The following is a 14,188-nucleotide window of genomic DNA, read 5'->3' as shown; positions in this document are numbered from 1 at the left end:
CCTGCCCCATTTGTCCATCCAGTCAAGCACTGTGTACTTGGATTGGCAGTGGCTCTGCAGAATCTCCCACCTTTTCCACCACTTGCTTTTATCTGGAAATGCCAGGGATTGGACCTCAGACTGCCTGCATGCCCTGAACGTAGCCTGCCACTGGGAGATGGTACCTTCAAACAGTACACCAGAGCTTACACAAAAGTAATATGCACTATTATTTGTGAAATAAGAGAAAACTTGCAAAATGAAAAGCACAGGTGGTAGAGGCTGTTCCTGCAAATTTTATTTGTGCCATTGTATATTTTTCTATACAAACCAGGAAGCTTTTTCTTCTGTCCCCCTTTAGTACACCTGTCCTCCTCACATACTGAGGGCCCTTATTACAGTAATTTCTTTGGTCGCAGGACATACTCTCCTACAGCTGCAAACGGAGAATACATCTGGCTCACAGGAATGAGCAGGTAAAGCTGCTTGCAGGCATTTCAAAAATGATGGGCTGTGTCATGAAGTTTCTATATAATCCATCTTGTGTTATGTTTTACTCATTTGCTGTAGGCAAAGGATTAACCAGCCCTCACAGGTCTGTTATAAGATGCATTGTGAATGCCTGGATCCAGCAACGTAATTGATTTGCGTCCTTGTGAAGACATCTGGCCATTTGGCCATTCGCACTGCAGTTATGATCTGGGATCCATTGAACCATTCAGACGTTCTTATTCAAATAGGAATACCCATCCTTACATACAGTCACTAGATTGACTAGAGCTGAATTGGGGACAAAGACTGGAATGCCCTTGGTAACGCAAAAGGGCTAAGAAATATTAAAAGCCGAAATGGACTTGACTGTTCATCAAACAGGGTTGGCTTGATTGAAACCTTTTCAGATATTCAACCTCAACTTTTCTTTCTTTCCCCCATTCACTACTGTGGCCAGGCAGTTTCTGGCTTTGATGCTTACAGTACATGCTGTATAAGGAAGATAAGTTGCTTTAAAAAACTCCACAAAAGACCCAATTCTGATATTGTATTGTGACATCTACTCAAGACATATTATAGGACACATAGTCAACCACATGGCACTCATGCAGTCAGAGCTACAGTGAACAAATGGCCAAAGTTTCCAGCCAGAAGTCTTCAGACTCTATGATTAGTCCAGCTGCAGCACGTTATGGCAGAAGCTGAACTTGTTTCGAGTAACCAGAATTATGGTTTCTAAAGAAAATAAAGTGTTAAAACAGCCAGTCATATTCTTTTTCTGAAGTACACATAAACATGATTTATAAGTTACATGAATTTAAACCATGTTTCGTTGCAAAAATAGTTGAATTAACAGAAACCTCTATTGAGAAGGTTAAAATGAAATAATCTTAAACCAGGGAAGGAACCCACCCTTCCCTGTCATGTAGAAGTAATTGCTTATTTTTCTTATTTACTCCTTCCATGTCCTCTCTTCAAGGAACTCAAAGCTACAAGCATTGCCCAAAATGATCACAAGAACCCTACGAGGGAGGTGCAGCGGAAAGCTTTGTGTGTGTGACTGTCCCAAGGTCACCTAGTGAGTTTCATAGCTGAAAGGTGATTTGAGCCCAGATATCCAGTTTCTATCCAAAACTCTATTCACTACAGCCATCTGCCTCTCTAAGGGCAATTCAGTCTAACTGTCCACACTGGTATAGCCCCACTATTTTGAAATGTGGTAACAACAGTTAATGCAGTCGTCAGCGCTACAACTATAGCTCTGCCATGCGCTGCAAATCTTCATGTCATAAGAGAACTGTAGTTGGAAGGACCACAAGGATCATCTAGTCCAACCCCCTGCAATGCAGGAATCTTTTTTGCCCAGCGTGGGGCTTGAACCCACAAGGCAGGAATTAAGAGTCTCATGTTCTACCAACGACGCCATCCCAGGGATATGTTTACATACGACATGAATTCACCTCCAACTTAACTGAGCACTCGTTAATTGTATGCTCCACTTACATTGTTAATTGAAATAAGTGTTCCCCCCGCCCGCAACAAGCAGTCAAGAAAATATATTATACTCTGTGGAGTGAAAATAATTTTTGCTATTCAGTGGAGTTTCCAACATACTGTATTGCTTTCAGGGTTAAACAATCCAATTCAATGCTTAAGACCATTCATGAAGAAGGTAAAGGGATCCCTGACCATTAGGTCCAATCATGGCCGACTCTGGGGTTGCAGCGCTCATCTCACTTTATTGGCCGAGGGAGCTGGCCGAGTACAGCTTCCGGGTCATGTGGCCAGCATGACTAAGCCGCTTCTAGCGAACCAGAGCAGCACACGGAAACGCCATTTACCTTCCCACCGGAGCAGTACCTATTGATCTACTTGCACTCTGACATGCTTTCGAACTGCTAGGTTGGCAGGAGCAGGTACCGAGCAACGGGAGCTCACCCCGTCGCGGGGATTCAAACCGCCGACCTTCTGATCGGCAAGTCCTAGGCTCTGTGGTTTAACCCACAGCGCCACCCACGTCCCTTTTATGAAGAAGGTATGGCAGTGTAAAAAAAAACCTGCCTACCCCTCCCCCCACTGCTCTTCCATTACCACTGAACCCTTTTCCATTTCTGTATAGCTGCTGTTCTTAGTCACAGAAATGTGGCACAGCACAATAGGAGCTGCTTGTAAGCCTGTACCCCTTGAAAGGCACATGCGCAATGGCAAAACAACATGCCAAGGATACAGGCACCCTGATTTCAAACTGAGCAGTAAGAACATCTATTGCCTTTGGCTCTTGGTGTTATTTAGGTATCCCACTTTTCCTTTCAAGAGCAAAATGTGACATACATGAAGTAGCCAAGTGGTTGTTTATCCACGCCCTGGACAAGACCCAGACCTATTTATTATTATTATTTACTTAGCTTCAAAAAGCTAACTGCATTACGTGCCTTCAGTCCATATCCTGGCTAACTGCAGAAAGAAAGCCATAAGACTTTGATTTTGCAAAATACCTGCTGGCCTTGGATACAGATTGGAAGACAATCTTCAAACTTGCTTTCCATACTCTTTGATACAAGTAGGAATGCTCCTGGAGTGATCTCTGCTCGCTTCTCTGAAGGACTGGTCTAGCTCAGATGATCACAGCTACATGCCTTCTGCTTGCACATGAAACCTGTCTGCCTGAGCCCCAATTAAACCAGGAAAGCTCCGATTAACCACAGCTTCCTGTCTCACTGAAACTGAGAAACTTCAGTTACCTGCCTTGAAACAAGGCAGGTTATCAAACCAACTTCAATATATGGTTTAATACCCTGGCTTATTCAGAAGCAGGTAGTTCTAGTTTCCCATTCAAACCAAACAGGGAATCATGGTTAATTAGAGCTGGCCTGCTTTAATCATAGCTCAGGAACGAGGGAACTGCTTGTACTGTATATGTAAAAGGCTTGTGCATATCTTGGCTTAGTAAGATTATATGGTTGCTCAAATGCAGAGTGTGTGTGCATCTCAGCTCAATGAATCCAGAGAATGAAAGAACAAATTTTCAGTGCAACGAAAGCTTTAGTTATTACCGTGATTCAACACACAGCTGACCAAAGCAATTCTAAAGGGAGCGGCATGGGATAAAGGAGGGCACCATGGTGAAGGATGTGGCACTGCCTAACCCCTGCTGCTTGCTCTAGCCAGAAGGGGAGCGGGGAAGAATCACTATGTCTATTCCAGGACCCTTTCTGTGGGGCCATTCGATCCTGCAGATCCAAAGGCCTGCTGCAATCCATCCTGTTTCAAGCCCTACCACAACACATCTTCAACGCTACGTGTACACTAACGGAGAATTTTAGGGGTGCACTGGGAGTGTAAGAACTGTTCTGCCAGTGGAACTCCTCTCCACCCACTGAGCAGCACTTACACAGCATCCTAAGGTGGCTTGGGCCATCTTGAGGACTGCAGCCTTACTGCTCTACATAAAACAGCAAATTGAGGCTTGCACAAATGCCACAATTGTATTACTCAAAAACTGTTAAGTAGAAAAGTTGCATGAATTATCAAAGGGACTTTTGGTAAAGAGGACCCCCCCACACACACGCAGTCATTTACATCACCATCTGCAATAAATATGTCATATAAAAAACTTCATCATGTGCGGAAACATGGAAAAATGTTCCCAGAACCCTCTACTTCCAGTAGAAGAAATAGCAGCTTTTCAAGCAGGTAAGTGGCACGTGAACATTTTTTGCAACACTCGTCTTCTGAAGAAGGCAATCCTAGAAGTCAGCATCCAGAGTAAAAACATTATCGTTGGTGTCAGCCATAACTGCGAAACGCTGATACTCCGAAACCCTCTTTTCAAAGAAATTGGTTTTTCCTTCCAGCGAGATGTTCTCCATGAAGTCAAAAGGGTTTTCTGCTTGAAAGACCTGAGAAAAAGCAAAGTTATTATTAAATTGCAGTTACTGGCCTAAGGAAGACAACATTCCTACAAATTTCTGGTAGATAACTGCTGGAGGCCTTTTCTACTGAGATAGTACTCCTTTCTCTTAATAGCAAAAAAACCCAAACACCCTTCTATAACAAGGCCTTTGGCTGATTAAACAACTATGGCCTTTTAAATAAGTTTGTGGAGAAGGGTTTGTTGTTGTTATGTTAGCTGTTTTGTGCTTTGCTTTTGTATTTTTATGCTTTAAGTGTAAACCACCCTGTGATCTTTGGATGAAGGTAGGTATATAAATTTAATAAAAAAACAAGTAGAATAATTCTGCCCACAGCCTTGCCTGGGCACAAGCAAAGGCAACAAAGCTTTAATTCTTCTGCAGTTACTTATCTGCCTGCTATATGGCAGCTCCTGAATTAGCGTCATTCTCCCAGCACATCTATCGCCTCTTCCACTTTCTCAGGCACCTTTACCAAAGCTAAATTTCATAACTGACAACACATATTCTGAGGCCATTTAGACAGAATGACAAGTCCCACTTTGGCATTACATGAACCAAGCCTGGGCGATGTATCAATCAATACATCGCTCAGGGCTGGTATGAGAATCAGAGCATGGTGTCTGCTTCACCCAGTGGTATATTGTGGGTGAAGCAGCCACCGCTTCCAAGTCATAACTTCTTAGACAATATTTTAATTTGACTTATTGGGCCCTAATGTCTGATACTCACATTTCAGTGAGTGTTCTATTGTCTCTTTTGTTGTTTTATTTTACTTGTGTTCTTTTTTTTACCATAGAGCGGTACCTTGGTTCTCTAACACAATCTGTTCCGCGAGTTCATTCGACTCCCAAAACCATTCAGAAACCAAGGTGCGGCTTCCGATTGGCTGCAGGAGCTTCCTGCACTCAAGCGGAAGGCCGCAGAAGCCGTGGAAGCCACGTCAGACGTTCGGCTTCCGAAAAACATTTGCAAACCGGAACACTTACGCCGGTTTGCGCCATTCGGGACCCAAGGTACCACTGTACGTTATTTGTTAACAATGTGTTACTTGTAACATTACACTGCAAGTCACCCTGCACACTATTTATTTTGCTGCAGAAAGGTGGAATACAAATTTTCTGAAATAAATAAATGATACAAAACGATATAAATAAATAACACAATTAGTAAATAAGATGTACAGGATTTTGCAAGGCAACCTGACCAAAGAAGGACTAGTCAAAACATTCCTGGTTTTATTCTATACATCGTATATTTTATTTCCAAATGCTTACAGAGCTCAGGCACAACCCTGAAACAAATGACTATGGCAAAATTTCCTAAGGCCCAACCCCACTTACCTGGGAGTAAGCCCCATTGAATTCAACAGGACTTACTTCTTAGAATACATTGTTAAGATTGCATTGTAAGGAGACTAGTGTTAAATGTTTATATCTTCCTGAGCTACCTTACCTTGGAGAAGCCCAGTTCCAGAAGTAACCGATCTGCTACAAACTCAATATATTGTTTCATCAGAGTGCAATTCATTCCAATTAAGCCAACCGGCAAGGCCTCTGTCAAAAACTCCTGTAAATTAGAAAAAGGTAAAATATTTTAGGAGGAGCACAAATCCAGCTACTTAGGAATAACCCATTATAGTCTGATTACCATGTTAACAGAGGCCACTTTAAAGAGAGCCACAGCTACAACACGCTGAGATCTGGAGATGTATGTCAAGGTGCCTGCTCCATCCTGAAGCAATTGCAGTGACAAACAGTGACTGGTGCAAAAGTGAAGTAGAGCAGGCACCTGACTTTTTAAGAGGAATAGTATTTTGGGTGCAGAAGAAGAAACCCGGAGACTCGTCTGCTCACCTGTTCAATTTCAACTGCATTGACAACAATCTCTCTGACTCTTTCTTCTGAAGGTTTATTCACTAAGTACTGAAACATTAGGCAGGCAAAGTTGCAATGGAGTCCCTGAAAAATGAGAATTAAATGGAAAATAAGGGACGCTCACCTTGCTTCTACAAACCAGCAGCAAAAACTCTCTTTTCCCACTTTTATTTATGTATTTAAGGTGCATATATGTGTGTGTGTGTGTGTGTGTGTGCGCGTGCGTGCGTGCCTTAAATACATACATAAATATATCCATCATCCTAAAGTAAACGTTAAAAGGGCCAAGCTTTTTACAGCAACACCCACCCACAATTTTAAAAACTGAATAGAACTAGCCAGAAGATATTGATAAGATAGCAATATAAAGCAGCAAAGAAGAGAACAGGGGTCTCCTAAAACAACTCTCAGCACCCCTTGACAAACTATGGTCCCCAAGACTCTTTGGGGGAAGCCATGGCTGCTTAAAGTGGTATGATACTGCTTTAAATGTATAGTACAGACAGGGCCAAGTTGGCTTCCAATCCACACACCCTGATTTTTCATATTTTAAAAATTTCAAGACAGCAACATGCATTATTAGTTGGGGGAAACACATCATTCTTATTAAAATGAGCTGTGCTTAATCTAAAGTGAGACATTTACACAATTTTAGTGTATTTAGTGTATTTATTTAGTTTATTTTAAATACATTTACACTGTTTATACATTTACACTATTTACACTATTTCAACAATTCAGATACTACTGGTTGTTGTTGTTTTTTTAAAAAAAATCAATCAGGGGGGGATTTCTAGTATCTGTGACTCTTTTATTTGGACGGTTTTGCTTTCAGAGAACAAGACATTTTGAACATCAGCCCCCCCCCCCCCCACACACATTACTTCATCTCGGCTAATGAGTTCATTGGAGAAAGTGAGGCCTGGCATCAGTCCTCTTTTCTTGAGCCAAAATATAGCCGCAAAAGAACCAGAGAAGAAGATCCCTTCGACGGCAGCAAAAGCAACCACTCTCTCGCCTGTTTCAGGGGAGATAAAAAAACCCACACACATTATGGTTACAAAATACAGACACCAACCCCTCAAACTGTAAAATAGAATGTTGCAACATATAAAAGGAGAGGAAAATCCAGTACAAATACAGTAACAATCTGCACTGAAAGCAACATAATTAACAAGAAAATATTTTTTAGAGAACACAAAAATCAAATGCAAAAATGCAGTATGAACTCGAGTGTCCCTCCTCTCCACAAACGCCCCAATCCTGGCAGTCTTAAGCATAATTTATAACCAGCTCATTCAACCACCTTCAGCCACAGGATAACACAAACCAACACCATAGCTTCTCCTTCCTGGTCTCCCACTCAGGTAGAGTCTTACTCTATACCAGTTCAGTTTCTTACACTGAGAGGTATTAAACAACTTCAGAACACTCAAAAACATTATTTCAACTAAGGCACGTATAGTGGAAATGCATTACTCAGAAGCAACCTACCAAAAGTGGCTTCCTTGTCTCTTATCCACCTCAGTGCCCAGTCAGCTTTCCTCTTGACGCACGGCATTGTTTCAATAGCGTTAAATAAGAAGTCCCTGGAAAAAAACAAACCAAAAGATAGCAAGAATCTGAGGTGCCAGTATCACATCCGTGCATTGGACAAAATGGGTGGTTCAGCTATGTTTTACCCAAAGCGGACCACCGAAATTAATGAACATAACTAAGCTAGGGCTATTCATTTCAACAGGTCTACTCAAGAGTAAAACGTAGTTGAATGCCACCCTAGGGCTGTGCAAGGCACCCCAGTACAGTCTGGAACCCAATTTGGTAATCCTGATCAGGCCCTGTTCCACCACATCACTCCGGGGCCCAGCCTAATCTGGGCCAAACTCAGAACCTGAACAGGATCAGGGCCTTGTGCAGCCCTAAATGGCAAGAAGTGTGGGGAAAATGAGATGATACAAGCAGCCTCCTTCCACCGCCTCCCTGACCGCAAGTTTAAACAGGGTTTCACACAGCCGTATCTGAAGCAGGGGGTCACCCACAGATGGCTCAATCCTCTCGTAACAGATACATGACTAAATGATCTTCTGAATGTGTGAATGTTATGGCAAAACAAGAAGTTTCTGCCTCTTGAAGAACGTTAAGGCACAAACATTTTTCAGAGCCTGCCTTCAAACTAGGAGGAAATATTAACTCGTTTCACCACTGAGTAATTTACAGCCTGAGTGACAAGGCTATTTCATTTCAGCACATTAATTCTGAAGGAAAAGTCACCCTTTGTTCAACAGTGACTGGTGTGGTAGGACAGACTGGACACCTGTCCAGGTAAGCCACTAGTGAACTTAGTGACTGGTCTGTCTTTAAATAAATAAATAAAACCATATGAACTGGATAGGGGAGAGAGACGAAACCAGTATTCAACTAATTTCTACCGGTCTACCTCATTCTCACATCCAGCCCCTTCATGGAAAAAGTTATTCACCGTTCTATCCTAGCTACACACATTTTCCATGTTTGTAATTTTGCACAATTTTATTCAGGGCTGCATGTATTCTGCGATTTCATGAAAGTGCTGTGTGAAGCCTTAATTGGTGCAGAATTCCCAGCATTTCAAGAATCACGATTTTAAAATCATGTTTCTAGTCCATATGACCGGCCATGAGCCTTGAAGGTGTTTTGTAGAATCTCGGAAGTTATATTTCTAGAAGTCAATGAGAGGGCCTCAATACCATGCAGTTCCTTGCTCTTTCTCATACTTAATTATTCAAATTAAACCAATGCATGCAGTTTCTTAACTTGTATCATTTATACAGAAGAAAGTTTTTTTTAAAAAAAAAGTTCAATTTTGGATTACTCTGATGAATATTGGTTCCTATTTTTAAGCACAAAAACACATACTGCTCTGAGTTTAATGAAACTCCTGCTATGATAATGAGCTGCAATGAACCTTTGCCGCAAGCATACCTGTGAGGAGATTGGAAACGTCGGAATCATCTGAAAGAATGATTTGGCTCTGACTTCTCCTAACCATAAAGGGTAAAGGGAACCCAGACCATTAGGTTCAGTCGTGGTGGACTCTGGGGTTGTGGCACTCATCTCGCTTTATTGGCCGAGGGAGCCAGCATACAGCTTCCAGGTCATGTGGCCAGCATGACTAAGCTGCTTCTGGTGAACCAGAGCAGCGCACAGAAACGACATCTACCTTCCCACCAGAGCAGTACCTAGTTATCTACTTGCACTTTGACATGCTTTCGAACTGCTAGGTTGGCAGGAGCAGGGACCGAGCAATGGGAGCTCACCCCATCGCGGGGATTCAAACCGCCGACCTTCTGATCTGTGGTTTAACCCTCAGCGCCACCCACATCCTCTCCTAACCAGTTTAGCTTTAAACAAACCACAATTTCCAAGCTGAGAAGTCGCAGTGAACTGTGGTTTGTTGAAAGGAAAAAGTAGATGTTTTTACCTCCTCCTCATAGAAGGAAGGGAGGAAAGTTGGAACCAAGTCCCACTGTGGCTTAATGCTATACAGTGGTACCTCGGGTTACAGACGCTTCAGGTTACAGATGCTGCTAACCCAGAAATAGTACCTCAGGTTAAGAACTTTGCTTCAGGATGAGAACAGAAATCGTGCAGCGGCGGCGCAGCAGCAGTGGGAGGCCCCATTAGCTAAAGTGGTACCTCAGGTTAAGAATAGTTTCAGGTTAAGAAGGGACCTCCAGAACGAACTGTAGTGATCTCTCCTGTTATGTCTGAACCAGGACAGAGTCATTCAGTATGGAAAGAACACAATACAGAAATCCTCTATATTGTGGCAATACTTACGGTGATTACCTTTTCTCAGGATCCTTGATGTAAGTGTCTATTAATAAACTGTACATCTCTGAGTGAACATTTTCTATTAGTATCTGGAAGCCATAGAAACAGCGAGCTTCTGGGATCTGCACTTCCTGACTAAAACGTTCCACCTGACAACAAAAGAAGGTTAGAGGTAATTCACACATAAACATTCTTAACAACTCATAGAAGGGTGCATGATTCTACCATCACTGGAAAGCACTACATTTGATGTAGTTATCAGACGACAGGAAACTATGGCCAAGGGAATGGGTGTTTCCTATCAACACTTGGAGCTGCAATCCTCAAGTGCCAACTTATCTAAGGACCTTAAATATTTGAACTGCTTGCTCAAAACACTAATGGCAAATAAGCCTTGAGGTCAAATGCCAAAGTGTTTCATCAGCTTGACTGCAGGTGCTGAAATAGCAAATAAGGCAGTCAGCACAGGGTTAGAAAAGCAGCCCACAAAGTATCTTACCAGGTTTTCGTTCACAATTCCATCGCTGGCTGCAAAAAAAGCCAGGATATGTGAAATAAAGTATTTTTCTTCAGGTTTCAGTTTGTTCCAGTGAGGAAGATCCTTTGATAAGTCAACCTTTGTGAGGAAGAAGAACAATTCATTGCAAATTTATACTTTAGTGGTTCATTAATAACTCTGTAAGACAAAAGAAATTCTTGAGGGAAATGAAATGGCACATTCTTTATTTATTAATTTTCTATACTGTTTTTTCATCTGTAGATCTCAAGGCAGCTCACAACACAAAGATACAAGATAAGAACACAAAATACAAAAGAACAAGAGCAACAAAACCAAAACAAACCAATATCTACCAACCCGCCGCATTCATATAGCTCCTACAAAGCTTCTCTCCACGATGCCTTGTGCTTCATTTAAAGACATTTGCAAGGACTGGATAGTTTGCAAGTGGACAGGGAAAGAGGATGCCCATAACTTGTTCAAAGACATGTTATTAATTTTGTTATTATCACCACTCCTCCAAAAGTCGCAAAATGGCTAATAACAAATAATAAACACAAAAGCAATACAATTAAAAATGAATTAATTTAAGAAACAGTACACTAAATATGCCAGGATATCTGCGCTATCTATGATCATTTCTTGTTAACTGTTCCCTGCCCCACTGCAGGTGTAAATACAATCATTTCGGGAGTTATCATCAATCTATTATGGTAAAATTTTACAGCTGTATCTATCTAACATATATTGAGCTCTCAGGGTCACTGACTGCAATTTTTGTATCTTATTGCCATTCAGTTACCGCCTTACCATTTTCTCCTTTCTCTAGTCCACAAAAGCTTGCACTGTAATAAATGTATTAAGAGTTTAAGGTGCCACATAATTCTTTTATTAATATGCTAAAAGTTCATCCACACTCAACAAGTCAGACACAAAAAGATGAACCAGCTGCTTCCAGAAAGACTACCTAAAACAGCACATTATCAGTGGCCCATATCAGTGTTCAAATGCCTGGGAGAAGACAAATGTCTTTGCCTGGTGCCAAACAGATGACAATGACAGCACCAGGTGAGCCTCTTTGGGGCAAGTGTTAGTTATGTATCTACAATTCGCAGCACCCTTTACAAGCTACAGCTTCCAGAATTCTTTGGGGGAAGCCATGACTTTTAAAGTGGTACAAGAGTGCCTTAAATGTATGGTGTAGTTGTGACATCAGTGAATGGAGTCAGTCTTTCATCACCCTCTCTCCTAGCTGTCCCTAAAGTCTGGCTTTCCTTGGTCTCTTGACCCTTCCTTTCTTTTTATTCTCCTATACCAACCAAAATGCTTAAGTGGCTAGAGGAACTCCCCTACGAAAAAAATCCTATACAATGTTTGAGGTGTTTTTAGTTTAGAAAAAAAGCAAGTAAGGGTGGTCATGGTAGAGGAACATAAAATGATGCATTCTGTGGAGAAGCTTTTCTTCTTCTCTCATAATACCAGAACAGGATGTAATGCAATGAAGATGAATGTTGGAATATTCAAGGCAAAAGGGCATATTTCTTCACACAGTGCCTAGTCAAAATATGGAATTCACTAAACGATGTAGCTGTGGACACCAATTTGGGTGGCTTTAAAATGGAATTAGGCAAATTCTTAGAACTATCCATTAAGAATTATAGCAAATTCTAAGGCTATCAATGGCTACTAGCCATGATGGCTGTGTTCGGCCCTAATATCTGAATATCTGTTTCTGGGCAACAGCAGCATCAGAGTGCAGTTGTCGTGTTTGTGGAACTTCTTCAAAAAGCAACCAAAAGCCTCTTGAGAACTGGATACCCAGCCGACTCCTCTTCTGAAATGTCCTGAAATGTTTCAGAAACGTCTTGAAAGTGGTGTTGAACTACGCAAGTCGAGCATAGACTTAGGCTTGCTTGGTTTGCATAGGAACCCCATTGTCATTGTGGAAACTGTGACGCCTCTAACACAGCAGGACACAGAATACACACCTGCACGCACAAACAGACCCTTACCTCTCTATGTTGTTACACTCACCTCTTCCGCTGTCCAGAAGGAAGCTTGCGCCTGCTTGTACATTTTCCAAATGTCTGGATACTGGATGGGGAAGATGACAAACCGGCGAGGGTTTTTCCTTAAAAGAGGCTCTTCGCCCAGTTTTAAACCATCCTCAGTCTCGCCTGAAGACGGCAACAATCTCTAAAGCAAGAACACGACGAGTAGTCAATAACATCGGCCCAGAGATGGAAAGAAGATAAAAGTCTCAACCAGAGAAGAATGGCAGATTAAGTTGATGAATTATGTCGAAATGGCAAAAATGACCGGAAGAATCAAAAATCAGGAAGACCAAAATTTTAATAATGGGGGAAATTTATAATTTATCTTAAAAATAATTGTAAACAGTTAAAATAGTTAGTAGGATTGGAATAACACTTGTAGTTTAATGGTGAATTTTGAATATAACGGAGATGTAAAAGATCTGGATTATTATAAAAAAAGATGCAGGAGTAAATGACTAACACTGGGACCCAGAAAGGGGAGGAGGGAAGTCCATGAGATTCTTGGGAATCTTGTTTTTATGATGTATGTTGCATATGTGACTGTAAAACTATCTGAAGAACCAAATAAATAATTTTTCAAAAAGTAAACGAGCACAAGAGTCGTAGAGGGTGCGCTGGTTTTCTACGCCGCCTCGCTGAAAACTCAATGACGTATTATATAACCTAAGTTTTACTCGGAAGTCAGAGCCACGGAGCGCGGCGCAGTTGACTCCCGAGTAAGCGCGAGCATAGGATCGCGGCCCTGGAGCTCGATCCTGCCCCCCTGCGCCCGATTCTGCGTGCGCCTGCTCGGGTGTAAGGGCCTCCGGGTTCGACGGGGGCCTGATCCCCAGGAAACGCGCGCACCCATCCGGGGAGATGGAGATCCCAATCTGCCCTGCTCACCTCGTCCCCCTGCGGCCTAGCAGCGCCGCACGACGCAGGGCGCTCCCGTTGCTCGCCCATGGCCCCGCAGAGAGCCCGGCCCGGGAGCAACGCCGGCGAGGGGAAGGCGGCGCCGACGACGGGGACCTGCGCGCAGCAGCAACCGGCGGACCTGCAAGGGCAGCGGCGTCGGAAGAGACCACGACTCGGAGGCTCCTCCTCCCGGAGGCGGGATTGTGTGCGGCCGAAAGGGAAGGCAAATGCTCGCGCTCCCTCTGCAAAACTGAGTCTCTCCTCCTCCTCGTCGTCAAGGCGCAGACACAGGTCGAGACAAACAAAAATTAAATTAATAAATAACCCGTCTGAATTTAGCGCTCCGCCTCAGTGGCCGGGAAGAAGTTTAAGCTTAAAAAAATGTGAACTAGAAGGTATGTAAAATAATGTTTTAACATGCAATCGAGTTTGCATTATTCACCCATCAGCCATGGGTGCTTCAGTTGAGATTCCTGCATTGCTTGGGGTTTGGACTAGATGACAGTGGGACTCCCTTCCAGTTCCAGAGATCTGTTATTATGCTAAACTGATCATCCCAGAGCATCTTGCCCCCTTAAGAGCACTTATTAGTTCTACCTGAAGATGCAGAGATTGAACTTGACCAAGCTTGACCAAATTAGGATGTGTACGCGCCTATATCTT

General features: G+C 42.6%; 1 protein-coding gene across 1 annotated transcript; it reads right to left on the bottom strand.

Annotated features, from left to right (window-relative positions):
* Positions 1–255: 255 nt before the first annotated feature.
* RRM2B (ribonucleotide reductase regulatory TP53 inducible subunit M2B) lies at positions 256–13,710 on the bottom strand. The gene is made up of 10 exons (XM_083748815.1): positions 13,514–13,710; positions 12,606–12,767; positions 10,572–10,688; positions 10,088–10,221; positions 7,754–7,848; positions 7,144–7,277; positions 6,239–6,343; positions 5,838–5,951; positions 2,514–4,370; positions 256–2,155 (listed from the first exon to the last, which is right to left on the bottom strand). Exons 1-9 carry the CDS (start codon positions 13,571–13,573, stop codon positions 4,218–4,220), a joined length of 1,074 nt encoding a protein of 357 aa, XP_083604941.1. The 5' UTR covers positions 13,574–13,710; the 3' UTR covers positions 256–2,155; positions 2,514–4,217.
* Between the last annotated feature and the right edge of the window lie 478 nt (positions 13,711–14,188).

This window comes from Podarcis gaigeae (genome assembly GCF_964106915.1).
Source record: "Podarcis gaigeae genome assembly, chromosome: 7".
Classification (NCBI taxonomy): Eukaryota; Metazoa; Chordata; class Lepidosauria; order Squamata; family Lacertidae; genus Podarcis; species Podarcis gaigeae.
Note: the sequence above shows the minus strand (reverse complement) of the source record. Positions and strands in the feature narration are given on the sequence as shown.

Bases quoted from the DNA above. Each gene is read 5' to 3' on its own strand.
- RRM2B (XM_083748815.1), bottom strand. From the start codon at position 13,573: ATGGGCGAGCAACGGGAGCGCCCTGCGTCGTGCGGCGCTGCTAGGCCG. The intron at 6,344-7,143 runs GTAATGTGTGTG...CTCATTTTTCAG, and splicing joins AACTCATTAGCCGAGATGAA to GGACTCCATTGCAACTTTGC. The intron at 5,952-6,238 runs GTGAGCAGACGA...TCTAATTTACAG, and splicing joins ATGCAGTTGAAATTGAACAG to GAGTTTTTGACAGAGGCCTT.